Consider the following 16859-nt stretch of genomic DNA (forward strand, 5'->3'; position numbering starts at 1 on the left):
TAAATATTGGGTAGGGGTAGATAATTTGGCCTTGGATGTAGATTTTTTGCCTTGGCAATATCAACATAATTATTTATTCACCTACATACATGCTAACCACTGCACATATTTAGAATAAATCATACATATATATTTGGACTAATGTATTCTCCGTATATACTTTGAAAATTTTAGAATTATTACTTTGAGTATTATTATGAAAGATCATGCATATAAAGTTTTATAATATTATATTTGTTTGATAATTTCCTATAGAATATGTCATTATGCTATCTAAATTGTTGTAAATAGATAATACAAGTAATAAGTAGTCAATTTATTTGTATAAAAAGTAATCCTTCATCATTACAAATTCAAAAAGAATTATGTAAGAAAATTAGTGATAGTAATAAGTTGGCAGGTAATTGAGCGGGTAGGTGGGTTATAGATGGGTATGACGTCAAATCCATCGCTTACCTGTTACCCACGTTGGGTATGACTTATGTACTCATACCTGCCTACTTGCCCGCCAAAGATCGATTTGCTAGGATATAAAAAATTAATGTAATTTAAAACATTAAATAGAAAGTATTCCGTATAAAGTGAATAGACGGATAGGGTATATTAGTTACATGTATTAGTATTCCACTAATATTTCAGTTATTAATATTTCACTGTACAAAAACTGATCATTTTATTGTAGATTCGTAGATGTACAAATAAAAAATAAAAATAATAATAAAAAATAAAAAAATTGACTACTACTTTGATTACTTGGTAATATATACGAAGCATGGTATATTTAACTTGAATATGTTTTCCATACATTACAAGAGCATGCATGTACTTGAGAAGGACACAAGCATGGGTCAAAATCAAAATCAAAATAGCATGCAATTATTTTATGAGGGAACAAAAAAAGACTTCTGAGTATATATTCTAATTATAATTGAAAATGTTTATAGACTAATATATATAATTAATATTCAATTGTTAATACTAACGCTTGATAATATACTAACGCTTGATATATAATTTATATTCTAATTACAATTGAAAATAATAATCGTACACGATGAGTTATCTATCATCCTCTTCTATCAATATTATAGACTTATTGGTAAAGGATTGATATAATCTCCATGACACCTTCTGTTTGATTTTGCAGGTGACTGTGGTAGAGATGGACGGGCAATTTGACAGATTAGATGAACAAATCTACGTCGAGAACCACTTAAACAATCTATCAACCAAGTTTTATGGTGAAGTCACCCAACAAATGTTGAATCACCAAGATTTTCCTGGAAATAACAATGGAACTTGTTTCTTCCAAACAATCATTGGATTGAAGATCAGAGACCTGTTCAAGCAGATTGTTGCCAACAGGTCTGCAACTCCTGCAGAAGCTGCTAAGGCCTAAAAAGCTCGAGTTTACTGATGATATATGCCACTACGAATATAAAATTTTTCCTCCTCTTCATTTGGAATGTCCACTACCTATTCTTCTTGTCTGAGTTTTTTTTGTAGGCTACTCTAGTCTGATATTCTGATGTTAATGGACATGTGCTAAGGCAAGAGATGAAAAATGAATCCATTCTAAAAGAATTCACATTTTGTCAGCAGAGTTGCAATTTTTTTGCAAAAAGCTTGGATTTGTGTACTTATCATTTAATGCTACTGTATGAACAAACTGGAAATGAAACTATGTTATGGTGCCAAATGTGAACTTGCTGCAGCATGTCTTTTAAAGCCTTCGTATGGGATATATTCGATAACATTTGTTAAAAAATAAAAATGTATTCGTCGCAGTTTTGGTGTGCGAAGATGTCAAGCCCCAAATGTTTCTGCATTATGATATGAGTTAGTCTTAAAAGATAGAGCTAGGTGTATATGCAGGGACCTTTTTTAGTTAGTTAATCAGTGCTCAAGTTGGGAACTGTGTGTAAGCATGGGGCAAGGCTGAGTGCATCTGACTGCCTAATCCTTGGTTATTTCTGTACTGTGAATGTCATTTTTGGTGATCCTTGCTGCTTCTCTAATCATGGGCATTGCTCTCAACTTCACCATGTTCCTTTGTACGATAATCAACTCTGCTCTGACGACCACTAATGTTAGAGTTCTGAAAGGTGTTGGATCAACGGTATGAATCACTTTGCTATCATGAAAATCACCGGTATCAACGGTATGTGTTTTTTAGTTTCTCTGGAAACAAGTGATTTGGAAAAACCTCAATGTACGACTACTAGGATGGCAAAGATCAATTGTGCTCCAGCATAACTTTACAAAAGCCAGCGTATTAGCTCCAACAAAGAATCAAAACATGTAAAAAAACACAAGAGCAATACAGGAAATTAGACTGCAAATTTTAGAACTTTTGTTAATGTGTAATTCAGTATTCAATTGCGCAAAACGTCGTCTTCTGTGTACATGTTGTCAATGAGCAGAATGATTGCTTCAATGAAAGTTCTGTCAAAATTACGAATTTGGTTTACTAGGACAATTCATGTAAATGTACAGCTATAGTCATGTAACATATCACCCAAAAAAGGAGGGGTAAAAGTAAAGTTCATCTACATATTTCGGCTTTTTGGACAGCAAGGACTAAGGAGCAATGATTGCATGACCTATATTACATCTGGATTACTGGTATTCAAGGCTCAGAAAAGAAGTCAGGATCTTGAGGCTTCATCATCTTAGGTAAATCAATATCCCTGTTTCTTTGTGCACCTTTTCGTGCATTGCCTGCGAATCTCTTTGCCAAAAGAGTGACTCCAAGCTGTTGTATAGCCTGAGATGGCGTCGCTGTTTCACCACTATTGTCATCAGGAGCTTGTTCTTGGCTTTCAAACTCAACATTATCATATTGGGAAAATGAACTTGATGCAGTTAAAGAACCTGAGAATGACTCCCTTGAGCTTAAGCTTTGAGCTAGCTTCCTCTTCTTAAACCGTCTCCAAGCAGCTTGAATAAAGCAGGCTCCCCATGTTCGCCAGTGATGAGAATAGTAGCGGAAAGTGTGCTGTAGCTTTTTACTATGCAGACGCCTAAACTGGTTTGCCACGAATTTGAGGTCTTCTGCTTGCAATGAAAAAGCTTCTACTTCCTCTAGTGCTTTAACAGTTCTAGTGGAAGACGGAAAATTAGAAGCATTTGGAAGTAAGGCCCAAGCAAGAAGCTCTTCACCACAGAAGTCCCCTGGTCTTAATAAGATGGAATTGAAAAACCCTGAACGCCCTCCATTTGTAGTCGAGCTGTCTAGTTTCCCTCTTATAATAAAGAGCATTTCTGTAACAGGATCACCCTCGCGAACAATGAAAGTGCCTGCTGTATTTAGAGAAGATCTCAGTCTCTCACATATGGCATCAAGTAATTGATGATCCATTGAAGCAAAAAAAGGGACCTGAAAAAAGGAAATGCATTTTTAGTACACGACTAGTTTTGGAAACTTGAAATAGTAGTTTCCAGTGTTTTAAACTTTTGTTCAGTTTACAGAATTAACCAAAATAGTGTAGGTATGACCAATTTTGAGTATATTATACAACTCATATAATTCAACTGTTAAATGAACAAAGCCAAAAAAAAATAAAAAAATTGGCAATGATACCAAACAGCCTTAGTATGAGGATATGCACCATAAATGTTTAAGGGTCAATTCTGAGCAATCATATCCCTGCATTGGTTTGCATGTTCAAACAGCATTTTTCACTGATCTATAAATCATCCGAAATACAGTTTTAATGTTAGATAGATAATTGAGAAGTAAGAGATAAACTTACTCGTCGAACAAGATCCAAGCACAGATGGCTTTGGATATCACGTCGTAGATCTATTGGCAAGGAAGTCAGAATAGCTTCCTCATTGACCCCTCGGGTTGCCATCCACTTGTACTGAACAAACCGCCTCACTCTAACTCGCAGATGCTGAGGGAGCTGTCGATGTTTCATCCACTCTTCAGTGTCACGCCTCTTAAGCCTCCATTCCTCAAGCCTCAAGGTGATGGATTGCAGATAGGTCTACAAAGTAAATTGCAATTTCCCAAGCATAAGTAATGGAAGTCAAAGGCCACACATATCATATATATCAGGGTAACTCTGATCCGTGTTATTCACTAAAAGGACTAGATGGATAAATTAAGGGTAAGAAAAGAAATGCTTAAAAACGAGCAGCTATGTGAGATTGATCTTGATTTACTTCTATAACATTTTAATTTTTAAGCATCAAATTCTCTTCTGTTTCACAAGAGAAGCACTTAATGGTCATTTCCCTTGCCCAAGGCCGTGAATTCCCCTAAACTGGTCCGTGGAACAATTGCAAGGAAGACTAAGCTTCTTTTATGACTGGTAACCGGTAAACCTAGGTTCCTTACCTGCATGTTACCGATTAAGAGGGAAAACAGAACCAGACCAACTATGGAAATCAATATGCAAAATGTGGTTTCCCAGGCGAATGTGCTTGATTCCAAATTCTGGCCATATGAACTGCGAAACATAGATATAATACATCCATGTTAATTGAAGTTAAGCTGCACTCTTACTTCGGTTTATTGACAAGGAAATAATATACGGAGTACATAACAATAACATGAATGCATTTTAGTTACCTCAACTGTTGTAAGCCCCACCACAAACAATAGAAATACTTGTCCATGAAATTATCAGAGACAACATCTTTTAGCATTGCATTAATGAATATCCCATATTCAAAAGTACTATTCGCGTTGTTGGGATCACACAGAGAAAACACTTGTGTGCTATTTGCCCAAACGATACGATCTCTATCATCTTTAGTACTGCAATCCAAGTATTTTAGACGACATTCAGCAGGAGCTTTTTCATGTCTACAGGCTGATTTCCAACATGCTGAATACCTTTCTACAGACACAAGATACCAAGCTGCCCCCAGGATCTACAGGAAAGAAATCAACCATTTCAAAAATCAAAACTATCCACAAGCATTTCCTTAAGATTTGAGGCTATAACTTGTCTTTAGCTTAAAGGGATCAGTTTCTTACATGACTAGCCAACATGTAGAACATCAGATTATAAGCGGCTCCAGCCCAAGCTGTTTTGGTGACATCACCAGCAGACTTGATAATCTCAGCACTCAGAGGGAAAATCAGATAAAATCGCGGAATATATTGGATGAAAACAATCAATTGAAGCGCATTATAGGTGCTTCTTGATTTAGAGAGCTTAATTGCTGGTATAACGAACCATATCACAATCTGCAGGAAAAAAAAATATAGTTTTCCTCAAAAAAGCTCTTACATTAAGGTATCTAAAAACTCGTATAATTTCACACAAAGCCTTTTACCATTCCACCATCCTTTCAGTATTTACTGGACAGACAAAAAATTGATCTAATCAAGATATACTACCTGCGGAAGAGGCAATGCTGCGATGAGATCGATGAAGAAACCTGATCTGATATACCTCCTTGATATTTCCTTTCTATCTCTTACAAGTTCCCCTCTTCCAAAGACCCGAGAGCTAGGTGCTACGAAAGCTGTGCGGAACCTCACAACCACATGTAACATGTATAGAATGTCGGCGACAGTACGAACAAAGGTGACAACAGCACCCAAGGGCACATTCCTTGACATACAGAAGGAACCATTGGGTTTATCAACTTCGGGAAGGTAAAAGAACAAGGGATCAACAAAGAGTGCCACAAGACACGCAACCAGGAAAATACGGTTCCATATTAAGACCACCTCACTTGAGGGATCCAAGGTCCTGTTCCACCATGATTCATCTTGTTTCCAAGGTCCATCACCGCCATTTCTCGAAAAAGCTCTGAATGTAGGCAGCTTGAAAGCTCCCCCTATTCTGTTTATGCCACTTCCTATTCTGTTTATGCTTCCAAACCCGCCACGGCTGCTAAGTAAAGGAGTAGTCTGTATGTATGTTGATGAAGCTGCTGTATTTGATGATTTTTCTGATCTGAATGAGTCATTTCTTCCCCAAGAAGAATAACTATTATTGAAGCTCTGCTTTCCATTTTCATAAAAACTGCCAAAAAAAACATGAAATCAATCTATAAGGTAATTGACACAGATTAAACTACATTGATTTGACATAAATTAGATAGAAGCATTAATTGATTACCTTACTTGCTTATGCCTTTTGGAATCCATGCTTATTACTTGAGATGATTATATGAGTCAAATTCATGGAAACTCAAACAGGATTAAATCAAAATTAACTTCTTTTGGTAAGAAATTCTTGTAGAAAAGGCCAAAAATAAAAATGGGGATGAAATGAAACAAGATTAGGAGGATTTGTTTTTGATTTGAGATTTTGCATCAGTTGACTTTCTTCAAGAAAACAAAAAAACACCAAAGTTTTTTTAAGGAACAATAGTATGAGTTTATGACTACAATCAGCTAGCGGAAAGCTGGCAACTAAGTCAGAAGAATAATTTAAATTTTAATTAAAAAAAACTCACATTCACACACACGAAACAAAGAAGAGACTGAGTACAGCTCAGATGGCTGTTACCTGTTCTTGGTTAGTTGTTGAAAGAAAGATGGGGAACTACTGGTTGAAGACGTGAACACCAATAATAGTGTTATAATTCATCCGTGATTAAATACTCGTAGTTGGCTAGTTGCATCATTTGTTATTTTACGGTCTTCAATGTGCTACTTTGATTGTACTCCGAATAATATTTGATGTATATTGGTAAAATAAATTTAAAAATAATTAATTACCCAAAGTTTCTAAATCTTAACAAGTCAATATTTGACTATTTCAATACCCAAATTAAATATATTAATTAATAGACTATAAAATTATGATAATGAACGTGAGGACTAGGTAAGCCATGGTCCAGATGGATCGATTCTACTTTCTACTCTAAAGAGAAATCTTAGAGCATAATAGTATTGTGTTTAATTGGTTTGAGTACCTCGCTAGCACATGTGCGTTGGTTCACAAATCGAGCTTGTAAAAAGTACATGCTTATATACTTGAGATAGGTGGATCAGATCCCGAACTTAATTGTGACTTTATAAATAAAAAGTGGTCAACAAATTACACTTAGTCACACTAACAAGACGACACGGCTTCTATTATTCAATAAGAGTGGTTTCACAAGGTTTTTTTTTTCAAAAAAAAAAAGATAATAAGGATTAATGATGATTAATACTCGTACTAGGATTACAACAAACAAAAGCATGAAGTGATTGAATATGTCCAAGGAGATAAGGCAGTAAATATAAAATACACATGAATTCCCTAAATTTCTAATTTCAGAGTACGATGATTTGATTTGATAAATATATCACTTGACATTATTGGAATTCAATGTAATCACGTGCTCACAATACCCACACAGCTCATTGTATTGGGTTTATCACGAATAATAATCCATTTTAGTTCTATAAAGTGTTTTAATGTAGTACTCATACAAGTCATACTTCATCTTAAGTTTAATATCACGAATACTATTGTAAGATGTGCCAAAAATACACAAAATGTAATTAATCTTTGTAGAATAATGGTTTATACTTGAAAGTTATAACTAATATTTCTATCATGTCATTAAAATATAGTCTAGTGATAAAAAGAGGATCATAAATTCTTATATGTGTCTGGTCACACCAATAAAAAAAGAATCACAAATTCTTATATGCGGTGTGGCCAAATTCGTTAGTTTCAAAGGGGTTACTTCGTTAGTGTTGAACGTTATAGGGTTACTCGGCTAGTATTATAGGGGTTACTTGGTCAGTATTAGAAGGGTTACTCAGTCAATATTACATGGTTTACTTGATCAGTATTATAAGGATTACTTCGTTAGTGGTCACACGGTGTAATCAGCCACACACAAGACGGGCTGAGAGTGAATAGCAATTATAGAAGCTTTAATAGTATTTGAAAAGTATTTCCGTCAAAAAAATGGTGAAAAACTCAATTCAAGAATTTCCTAATCACATCCAGCAGAGCTTCTTCTTAGGATACCCTTACAAGTTACAACTCACAAAAGTTAATATAATGTTGATTCATTATATCCACCCTGAATACACCTACACGGCAATCATGAGTTCATGACAAAGCAAATTCTTTTTTTTGAAGGATGGGTATATTCCTAATCTTAAATGAAAAGATGGACTCAATGTAAGATTTAGATAAATAGAATATATAGTGGAATAATAATAATAATAATAATAATAATAATAATAATAATAATAATAATAATAATAATAATAATAATAATAATAACCCAAAGATGTAACGGAAACCAGATTACAAATCGTAATTGGCAATAAATACACGTATTGAACAAACTAAGCCACCAGTTGCCTCAATCCAGAATAAGACGTTTGATGTCATGCTCAAACCAGCTTGTCAAAGTATTATAACATACGAGTATGAATTATTAAACACCTATTATGGTAATCGAGCATTCGGCCAAGATAGGACTAGGACCACCAAAAGCAGAGCTTTCAGCCAGACATTACAGCCAGCAGGATATTGCTGCTTATAGTAGTTCCCAAAAAAATAATCAAATTTCAAGTTATGGAGAGCACAAGATAACCTAAACAGTCTCAGCATCGCGTGATACAAGGCATTTCCCTTCACAATACAAAAATGTCCATCTGCACTACTGACACGAACAATAGAAATCCCTTTTCACACAGTTTGGATCACACATAAGCAACTTCTGGGTCAAAAGCGCCATTGCAATTAAAAAATTTAAAAACTAATAATAAAATACAACAGCAGCAATTGTCTTCGATTGCTATGTAAAACATATACAACAATTATTGTATAATGAATGATTAATGAACACCATCCAAGAAACCAACCACATCCAAAATACCCAAGCAACACAACATTACACTAAACATAAAAGCTTATGGACACTGCACATACCCTTAGCATCTCATGAGGAACTAATGTTAAAACATCAACATTGCTAACCATTTCAAACACTGTGATCATCAAATAGTGAAATATCGCTCCCAGAATATCAATTAAAAGCATGTCCACATAAAATTCGAGATATACAACTGAAATGTAGTATTAAAGCTACATTTTGGAGTGTTTTCCAACAATTAGAGACAAGGAAACAAAACCAAAATGCAATAAGAGCTCTTTCACAACAAAACCACTAACCAGCTACATTTTGGAGTGTTTTCCAACAATTAGAGACAAGGAAACAAAACCAAAATGCAATAAGAGCTCTTTCTCAACAAAACCACTAAGCAGCTCCAGTTGAAATCCATCAAATCTGACCCAAAAATACCCTTAAACTAGCCGCCAGCCCAATATCATGGCCTTTAAACTAAAAGGATAGGAAAGATCCAGGTATATTACTAAAATCTGTAGGATATTCATGCCTCAAATCTATTGGGGAAAAAAAAAATAGTTATTTTGAACTCCCATTAATTCTTGCAGTTACTTCTTTTCATAGCACAATATGCATATTGTGCATGCATATGGGAGTCTATACACTTTTGTGGAGTGGAAACAGAAACTCCCATGCATCAACCCTCCCTCCTCTAGACCCAACCCAAACAAAGGAAAAAAACTGAAGCAATGAGCCTACGAAGCAACAGAACCCCGAAGTTGCCACTTGCTCCACAAGTTGGTCGTTGTACTTTAATAACCTACTCATGGAAACCCAACTAATAAGGACAAGCGAAAAATTAGGTCCTGAAAAGCCTCAAGTTCTTAAATGCTTGTACCTGCCAGAAGAGTAACAAGCAGCTTGTCTATCCAAGTATCCAGGCAAAAACAAAAAAAGAAGTCGTAATAACGTATGAGGGAGATGCATCATGCTGGTGAGACTCAATCAAGTAAGCTTTTGATGAAGGCAGCTGGGATCCACAACTATTCAAAATTGAAGATCCTAGGGAAGACAGCAAGGAACAAAACCAAGGGAGGGAGATGCATCAGGCTGCCGAGATTCAATTAAGCAGGCTTTTCCAAGTGATGAAGCCAGCCGGGATCCACAATAATTCAAAATTGAAGATCCTGGGGAAGGCATCGAGCAACAAAACCACAGGGAAGTGTAGAAGCAGAAAACCAATGATGCAGAAGCAGAAAACCAATGACGCAGAAGCAGAAGAGGCACACTACCAATGTAGCAGAACCATGAAGACAACCTCGACACAAGAAAACAGTACAAAACTTAGCCAATTTTGCAATGTACTGAAGAGCAAATTGTTAACAGTAACAAGCACCAATCATTGAGTTTGAAACAGATTGCCTCTATACGCAACATAAAAAATACTAATTAACACAGTAAGATAAGAACTTAACCAAATCCAAGATTTGTGGTTGCAGGCAGCACCCAGCTTTAAACAGAGTTGAATGATGTCCAAGCATACTAAAGACATAATATCAGTATTTTCAAAGTAAACTACCCCAATCAGCTCCTGCTCCGACGTCGCTCCCTGACACCATTTCTGCATGAAGAAATAAGGTGTTAGTAGACATAAATTTAGCCTTAATCTTCTATATTTAGTAAAAAGTGCCTAACTTTGCTCTTATACACGATCTACCAAAACCATTATGACATACCACAACACGTCACAGGCCAAAACAACAAGGGTAAACCTAAATGGTAAATACAATCTATTCCTTAATAACAGAGAATAAAGGTAAAATTATAGAACACAGGTATGTCCAATAATTTTTAAAATATTGCATGACAGAATGAGATAGGTTAGGATCTGAACTCTAAAGAAAAAAAATGTAGCAGCTAGCCAGCATACAAAAGCAGAAAGAAGCCAACTCTTCAAAACAAGTAACATATAGGACTTTTACCCGTTTGCATAAGGCAATTCTTCACGAGCACGATAAGGAGGTGGTGACCTGCTGTAGCTTCTTCCACGAGGTGAGGGACTGCGACGGCGTGGAGGTGGAGACCTACCACGTGGGCTGTAGCTCCTGTGGAAAAAAAAAGTAGTACAATTTGTAACCGGCAATACTATCTCAATCAATAAAGTGATGACCCCATCCCAAAAATAAAAACATAATTAAATAAAAATCATTGCAGTAGATGGGAGGGCAGCCTAGTGATTTATACTGGTAATTTTGAATTTGTGATGACCATACCTCCTGCCATAACTTGGGCTCCTCCTGTATCTTGGACTGCGGCTGCGTCGCCTCCCCCCTGCTCCACCACCAACACGCAAACGACATTCACGAGCAAAGTGACCAGGCTCACCACACTCATAGCACTTCAAATCAGATCCACCTCTTCCCCACCTCTCCCACCACCACGGCCGCCACCCCCACCTCTAGAATTATGGGAAAGCTCAACTCTCCAGCCATTCTTACCTGGAAAAAAGAGGGAAGAAAAAGAGCAAGGTAAGCAAAGAAGAGAACACGCTTACATAGTAATAGCAACTAAATCACTAAGCTAAATCAAGTTACCTACAACGTTTAAAACAAACTATAGCACGAAAACTATCCGCAAAGTATAAACCAATACTCTAATACTCATTACAAAGACACCGGGCAATTTCATTCAGAAAAGGTTAACATGTACTTCATCAACAAGCTAAAAGGCCTCCGCAAAGATTTACATAAAGATTCATACACACACCACAAGCTTTGTTACGGTGCTGTACACATGACAATACTAATCAATAGTCAATATTCGATGCAGCAGTGATTCTTGTGACAAAATAAATCATTTAAAACTAAATGTATTCTAAACCTTGAGAAAATAACCTCCAAGAGATGAGCAATGGAAAAAGGCTATCTTCCAATAAATTTCACTTTTTTGTTTAAACTTTATTTGACCCTTAACACTTAACAGTCAAATGATCAATACTTTATAATACTTAAATCTCTTGATTCTTTCTCTTTTTTTTTTTTAAGGAGTGAAGAGAGGGTAAAAAGTTAATATCTTTTAAATTTCTCTGGCAAATTCCATCTCATAATTGCTGCAAAAAAATTGGGAATACAATCGCACGCATCTATTGAAGCAATGAAGGACAGAAGGACAGGACGGCAACACGAAAGAAGGCTATAATGAAAGACCACCAACAGTCCAACACCATACTCGAGTGCACGGAAACACCATACATTAAACAAAAAAACCATACTCTTTATAAGCATCAAAAGAAAATACAAAGTAAAGAAAATACCATCCAAAGAATGAATGGCATCTTTGGCATCCCTGGTATCATCGAAATCAATGAAAGCATAGCCTGGAGGTCTCCGAGCAACCCAAACACTGCAAATCAACCCAATTTTCAAGGAATTAGAAAACAACTAGCTGATGTCACTCAAAATCAATAAAAGAAATCCGAATAAAAAACTAAATCGGAATTAAAGATCCAATTGAAGAAGGCTGACCTTCGAATAACTCCGAAAATGCGAAACTCGTCTTCGAGTTCTCGCTCAGTGACCCGTGGATCCAAGTTTCCAACATATACACGCGACATTGTGCAGAATTAAACACCTAACAAAAACATGTACGATACATTCAGATCAATTGAATTGCAAAGATTAAGAATTCAGCAAAATTAATTAAAACGACGAATTAGGGTTTGAGAAAACCTTGGAATTGGATCTGGCGGAAAGATAAAATTCAACAAATAAAATCAACGACAGTGAAGGAGAGGATAGAGAGAGAGAGAAAGAGAGAGAGAGGTACCTGAGTGAAGAGAAATTCTGAGGCGAAAACAAAGGTCCAGTATTCTCCGAAGAAAATTTGAAACCCAGAAGAGAATGAAACCTACAGTTTTAGGGTTCAGTTTGTGGATTGCTAAATATGGCTCGTAAATTTCCACATAAAGCCCACAAATCTATATTGAATTTACCTTATTGCCCTAAACCTAAAATAAAAAAATCTAACCCATACCCACACTCTAATCACCCGAAAATACGGCAATGTTGAGGCGGCAAGGCAAGGACTTGGCGGCCACAGCGGCGGAGGGAAGGACGGCTCACGGTGGCAGGGTTTTTTTTTAAAAAAAAATTTAAAAAAAAAAACAGAAGAGGTGGGGCGCCTGGCCAGGACGCCCAGCCCCTGGTGGTGGCGTCTGCTCCGGCCGCCGGAACCAGGGGGCTGGCGTCTGACCTGGACGCCTAGCCACGGTTGTGGCATTTTCCAGAGGCGCCACCGCCGTGGCTGGGCGTCCAGGTCAGACGCCAGCCCCCTGGTCCCGGCGGCCGGAGCAGACGCCACCACCAGGGGCTGGGCGTCCTGGCCAGGCGCCCTACCACTTTTTTTTTTTTTTTTTTTTTGTCTAATATTTTTTTTTTGGAAAATCAGAATTCTTTTGTTAATGTTTAATATTTTTGTTTTATGTGTTAATGTTTTTATTTCTAATGTATATATTTTTTTTAAAATCAGAATTTTTTGTGTTAATGTTTAATTTTTTGTGTTAATGTTTAATTAAAAAAAAACAAAAACTTTAAATAAAATTTAAAAAAAAAATACAAAAAGTTTAAATAAAATTACAAAAAAAAAAAAAAAAAAAAAAAAAAAATTACAAAAAGTAGGGGTGGCGTCTGGCCAGGACGCCACAGCCATGGTGGCGGCGTCTGGCCAGGACGCCACAGCCATGGTGGCGGCGTCCTGACCAGACGCCACCCCTACTTTTCGTAATTTTTCCCCCGGATTATCTCGCTTTCCGGGGACGATGACGGCTCTTCGGTGTCCCTCGGCGATCCACTCCAGCTCCACATTCTTCGTGAGAGTGAATTACGGTTTCGGTAAAAATTAGAAAAAGGGCAAAAGAGTCAAAGTAAAAATATTTGTGGGCTTTATGTGGAGATTTGCGGGCGACGTTTAACAAATCCCAGTAGTTTTGGAGGATTCTATCTACTTGTATTTCCAGTCCAAGTCCCTTCTTTATTTCCGTTTATGCCCTCCTCCTTTTTACCCCTTGCCCCTAGGTGTTATGTGTCAATTCTGATGATCGGATCGGGTTTGGTGAGGTTTGGTTGGATCGGGTTAATTTTTAAAATTGACTCATGCTAAATTATTGTGTTCACGCAAGTCGAAACCTGAATCGGATATTTTTCGAATCGGGTTGGATCGAGTGTGGTTTTGACACCTTTAGTTGCCCCTAGCTAAACGTTACTCCGTAACCACGACAAATCATGCTAAAATAAGTTGCATCTGACTTAAGCATTTGAGCACAAACATGGTGGAGCTTTAAGCCTTAAGTCACCCTTTCGAATATTTCAACACAACATGTAGCGAGTATGCTTCACCATGAAATGAGCCTGACTAATCCCAAAAGAATAAAGATCTGTCCCAACACGATCCACAATTATATTTACCATTCAATTCTACTAAATTTAGATTCACAAAGTAATATCTTATGATGTTTTGTGTTGCTATTAAGCCATTTATAAATCTAAATGAATTGCCAATTTGCCATAATGTATTATTTAAATTATTTACATAAGGATATATAGATATAAAATCTCACATGATAACATGTGACGGAGTTAGGGTGGTGAAAAGGAGGTTGCAGTACTCTCAAAATCTAAATATCTAATCCAAATGAAAGGAAAGAAAGCAAAAACCGAAATCCAAAACATGTACTATGATGGTGGTGGATAGAACCTATGATAAATATCATAGCTGGATGTGACGTGGGATGTATGTAATACTTAGTAAGTTTAGCTCGTGAAAAAGGAGGGACTATTATTGTACAGTATTTATTACTCCTAATTAGTATGAATCCAATAATAGTGAATGATATGATATCATTGACTGACTCATACAATTGTCAATATCAAACTTAGTTGTCTCCTCTCTTTCATTCTTCATTCTCCAGATTTCAGCTTCATATAATCCAACTGGACGGTGCTCCTTCTTTCTTCTTACAATCCACCCTTGTTACTCTGGTAAGATTTAACCAACTACTCTTCTTTCTCACTCCTTTTCTTTTCTCACCTTCAAATTTGTGTTTTCTTCTTTCTGGTATTGTTTTATGCTTTCAGTTTTCGATGCTACTCAGAATATTATACTACTACTCCCTCTTTGTGAATTTGTTTCTGTTATTTTCGCCCCATCAATGATTTATTTGATTCATGTTTACTGATTTCGGAAAAAATATTAATGAAAAGAGCAATCCTCATTTTTGTCATCATCTAGATGAACCAAAGTCGTAAATCAAGTGATATAAGTGTAAATAAACGGTTGGTTTTTATTATGTATTTATGGTGTTTTTCTATTGTATAGACTAATATTCATGGTTATTATTTAGTAGTTGATTTTACTACTATTTTGAGTTGATTACAAGTATTTTTGTTATTTTAATCACAAAACTACCATTACTTAATCAAGGTGATATTTTTATTTAAAATTGGGATGTAAATTAATTTTATGTTCTTCTGTTTGAATCATATATCCTTTGTCTTGTCAATTGCATTTCAATCAACTGGTGATCAATTTGCCTATTTGTATAGAGTGAAATGGATAGCAGAACAACAGGAATTGAGCAAGTTCTAGACGTGATTGTTGTGGGAGGAGGGATTATGGGGAGTTGCACTGCATACCAAACTTCAATGAGGGGCTACTCCACACTTCTGCTAGACCAATTTGACTTTCTGCACAACAGGGGTTCCTCCCATGGTGAGTCCCGAACCATTCGGGTCACCTACCCTGAGCCTTATTACTCTGCCATGGTCCTCGAGTCTTCCAAGCTCTGGGAGGAGGCTCAATCACAGGTTGGATATAGGGTCCTTTACCCTACTAACCAGCTTGACATTGGTAAAGCCAATGATCGCTCTCTTCAGGCTGTCATTCGTAGTTGTCAGTCCAACTCAGTTGATTTCCGGGTGCTTGACCACAACCAAGTCACTCGGGAGTTCTCTGGAGGGGTGACTGTGCCTGAGGATTGGATTGGGGTTGTTAGTAGAGGGGCGGGTGTGATCAAGCCTACCAAAGCTGTGTGTATGTTTCAAACCCTTGCCCTCCTTAACGGCGCCATTCTCAAAGACAACATGAAGGTCGTTAACATAAGCAGAGACACGAGTCGTGATTGCATAGTGGTTTCCACAGCCACAGGGGAGAAATTTTATGGCAGAAAATGTGTGGTCGCTGCTGGTGCATGGATGAACAAGTTAGTGAAGGCAGTTACGGGGCGTGAGGTTCCCATTCAGCCTTTGGAAACTACTATATGCTACTGGAGGATTAAGGAAGAGTATGAAAGGGACTTTTCAATAGATGGGAGATTTCCTTCCTTTGCTGGATATGGGAGCCCTTATATCTATGGTACCCCTTCTTTGGAGTATCCTGGTTTAATCAAGGTCGGGGTACACGGAGGACAATTCTGCGACCCAGATAAACAAACATGGATCCCAGATCCGGAATTAATGGACCTTCTGAAGTTGTGGGTCAAAGAGAGATTTGGGGGTCGAGTTGAGCATGATCGTCCAGTCTCATCACAATCCTGCATGTACTCGATGACCCCAGACGAAGATTATGTGATAGACTTCTTAGGAGGCGAGTTTGGGAAAAATGTGGTAATTGCAGGGGGGTTTTCCGGACATGGATTCAAGATGGGTCCGGTGATAGGGAGGGTGGTGGCAGACTTGGTGCTCCAAGGAGAAGCCAAAGGGGTAGAGATGGAGCACTTCAAGCTAGCCAGGTTCGACAAGAATCCTAAAGGTAACATCAAGGAGTTTGCAGTACAAGTGGGCACTTCCAAGCTATGAGTTGATGATGTATTTGATTTCATTTCCTTTAGACCCTAGTACTAGGCTTAAGGTGTGTGTGTTTGATTTCATTTCCTTTAGATCTGAAGTCAAGACAAGGCAAACGGTTGCTTAAATGTATTGTCTGAGCCTTCAAGTACTTGTCTATTTGTTGTGGCTTTGTGGGCATATGAACTATCTTTTCGTTCAAAAATATGAAAGAATCCTACAAATAGATAAAATTTGAGTCTGAAAAAT

General features: G+C 37.1%; 3 protein-coding genes across 3 annotated transcripts; 1 reads left to right on the forward strand and 2 right to left on the reverse strand.

The window, feature by feature from the left end:
- Positions 1-2342: 2342 nt before the first annotated feature.
- LOC110726906 (probable cyclic nucleotide-gated ion channel 14) lies at positions 2343-6611 on the reverse strand. The gene is made up of 7 exons (XM_021906433.1): positions 6087-6611; positions 5357-5990; positions 4991-5203; positions 4580-4884; positions 4346-4457; positions 3756-3992; positions 2343-3379 (listed from the first exon to the last, which is right to left on the reverse strand). The coding sequence occupies exons 1-7, from the start codon at positions 6113-6115 to the stop codon at positions 2630-2632; spliced, it is 2280 nt and encodes a 759-aa protein (XP_021762125.1). The 5' UTR covers positions 6116-6611; the 3' UTR covers positions 2343-2629.
- A 2312-nt stretch (positions 6612-8923) lies between these two features.
- On the reverse strand, positions 8924-12834 carry LOC110726907 (serine/arginine-rich splicing factor RSZ22A-like). The gene is given in 7 exon segments (XM_021906434.1): positions 8924-10393; positions 10755-10877; positions 11046-11194; positions 11197-11270; positions 12086-12174; positions 12297-12402; positions 12598-12834. Coding segments are annotated over 6 exon segments (561 nt in total). The 5' UTR covers positions 12386-12402; positions 12598-12834; the 3' UTR covers positions 8924-10356.
- A 1798-nt stretch (positions 12835-14632) lies between these two features.
- LOC110726910 (probable sarcosine oxidase) lies at positions 14633-16858 on the forward strand. Its single transcript, XM_021906440.1, has 2 exons — positions 14633-14807; positions 15372-16858. Exon 2 carries the CDS (start codon positions 15378-15380, stop codon positions 16620-16622), a length of 1245 nt encoding a protein of 414 aa, XP_021762132.1. The 5' UTR covers positions 14633-14807; positions 15372-15377; the 3' UTR covers positions 16623-16858.
- The last annotated feature ends 1 nt before the right edge of the window (position 16859 follows it).

Source organism: Chenopodium quinoa, unplaced genomic scaffold (assembly GCF_001683475.1).
Source record: "Chenopodium quinoa cultivar QQ74 unplaced genomic scaffold, ASM168347v1, whole genome shotgun sequence".
Lineage (NCBI taxonomy): Eukaryota > Viridiplantae > Streptophyta > Magnoliopsida > Caryophyllales > Amaranthaceae > Chenopodium > Chenopodium quinoa.

Coding starts and splice junctions, on each gene's coding strand:
- LOC110726910 (XM_021906440.1), top strand. CDS start 15,378: ATGGATAGCAGAACAACAGGAATTGAGCAAGTTCTAGACGTGATTGTT.
- LOC110726906 (XM_021906433.1), bottom strand. CDS start 6,115: ATGGATTCCAAAAGGCATAAGCAAGTAAG. Junction 5,991..6,086: donor AAAAGGCATAAGCAAGTAAG/GTAATCAATTAA, acceptor TTTTTTTGGCAG/TTTTTATGAAAATGGAAAGC. Junction 4,458..4,579: donor TGGGGCTTACAACAGTTGAG/GTAACTAAAATG, acceptor TATGTTTCGCAG/TTCATATGGCCAGAATTTGG.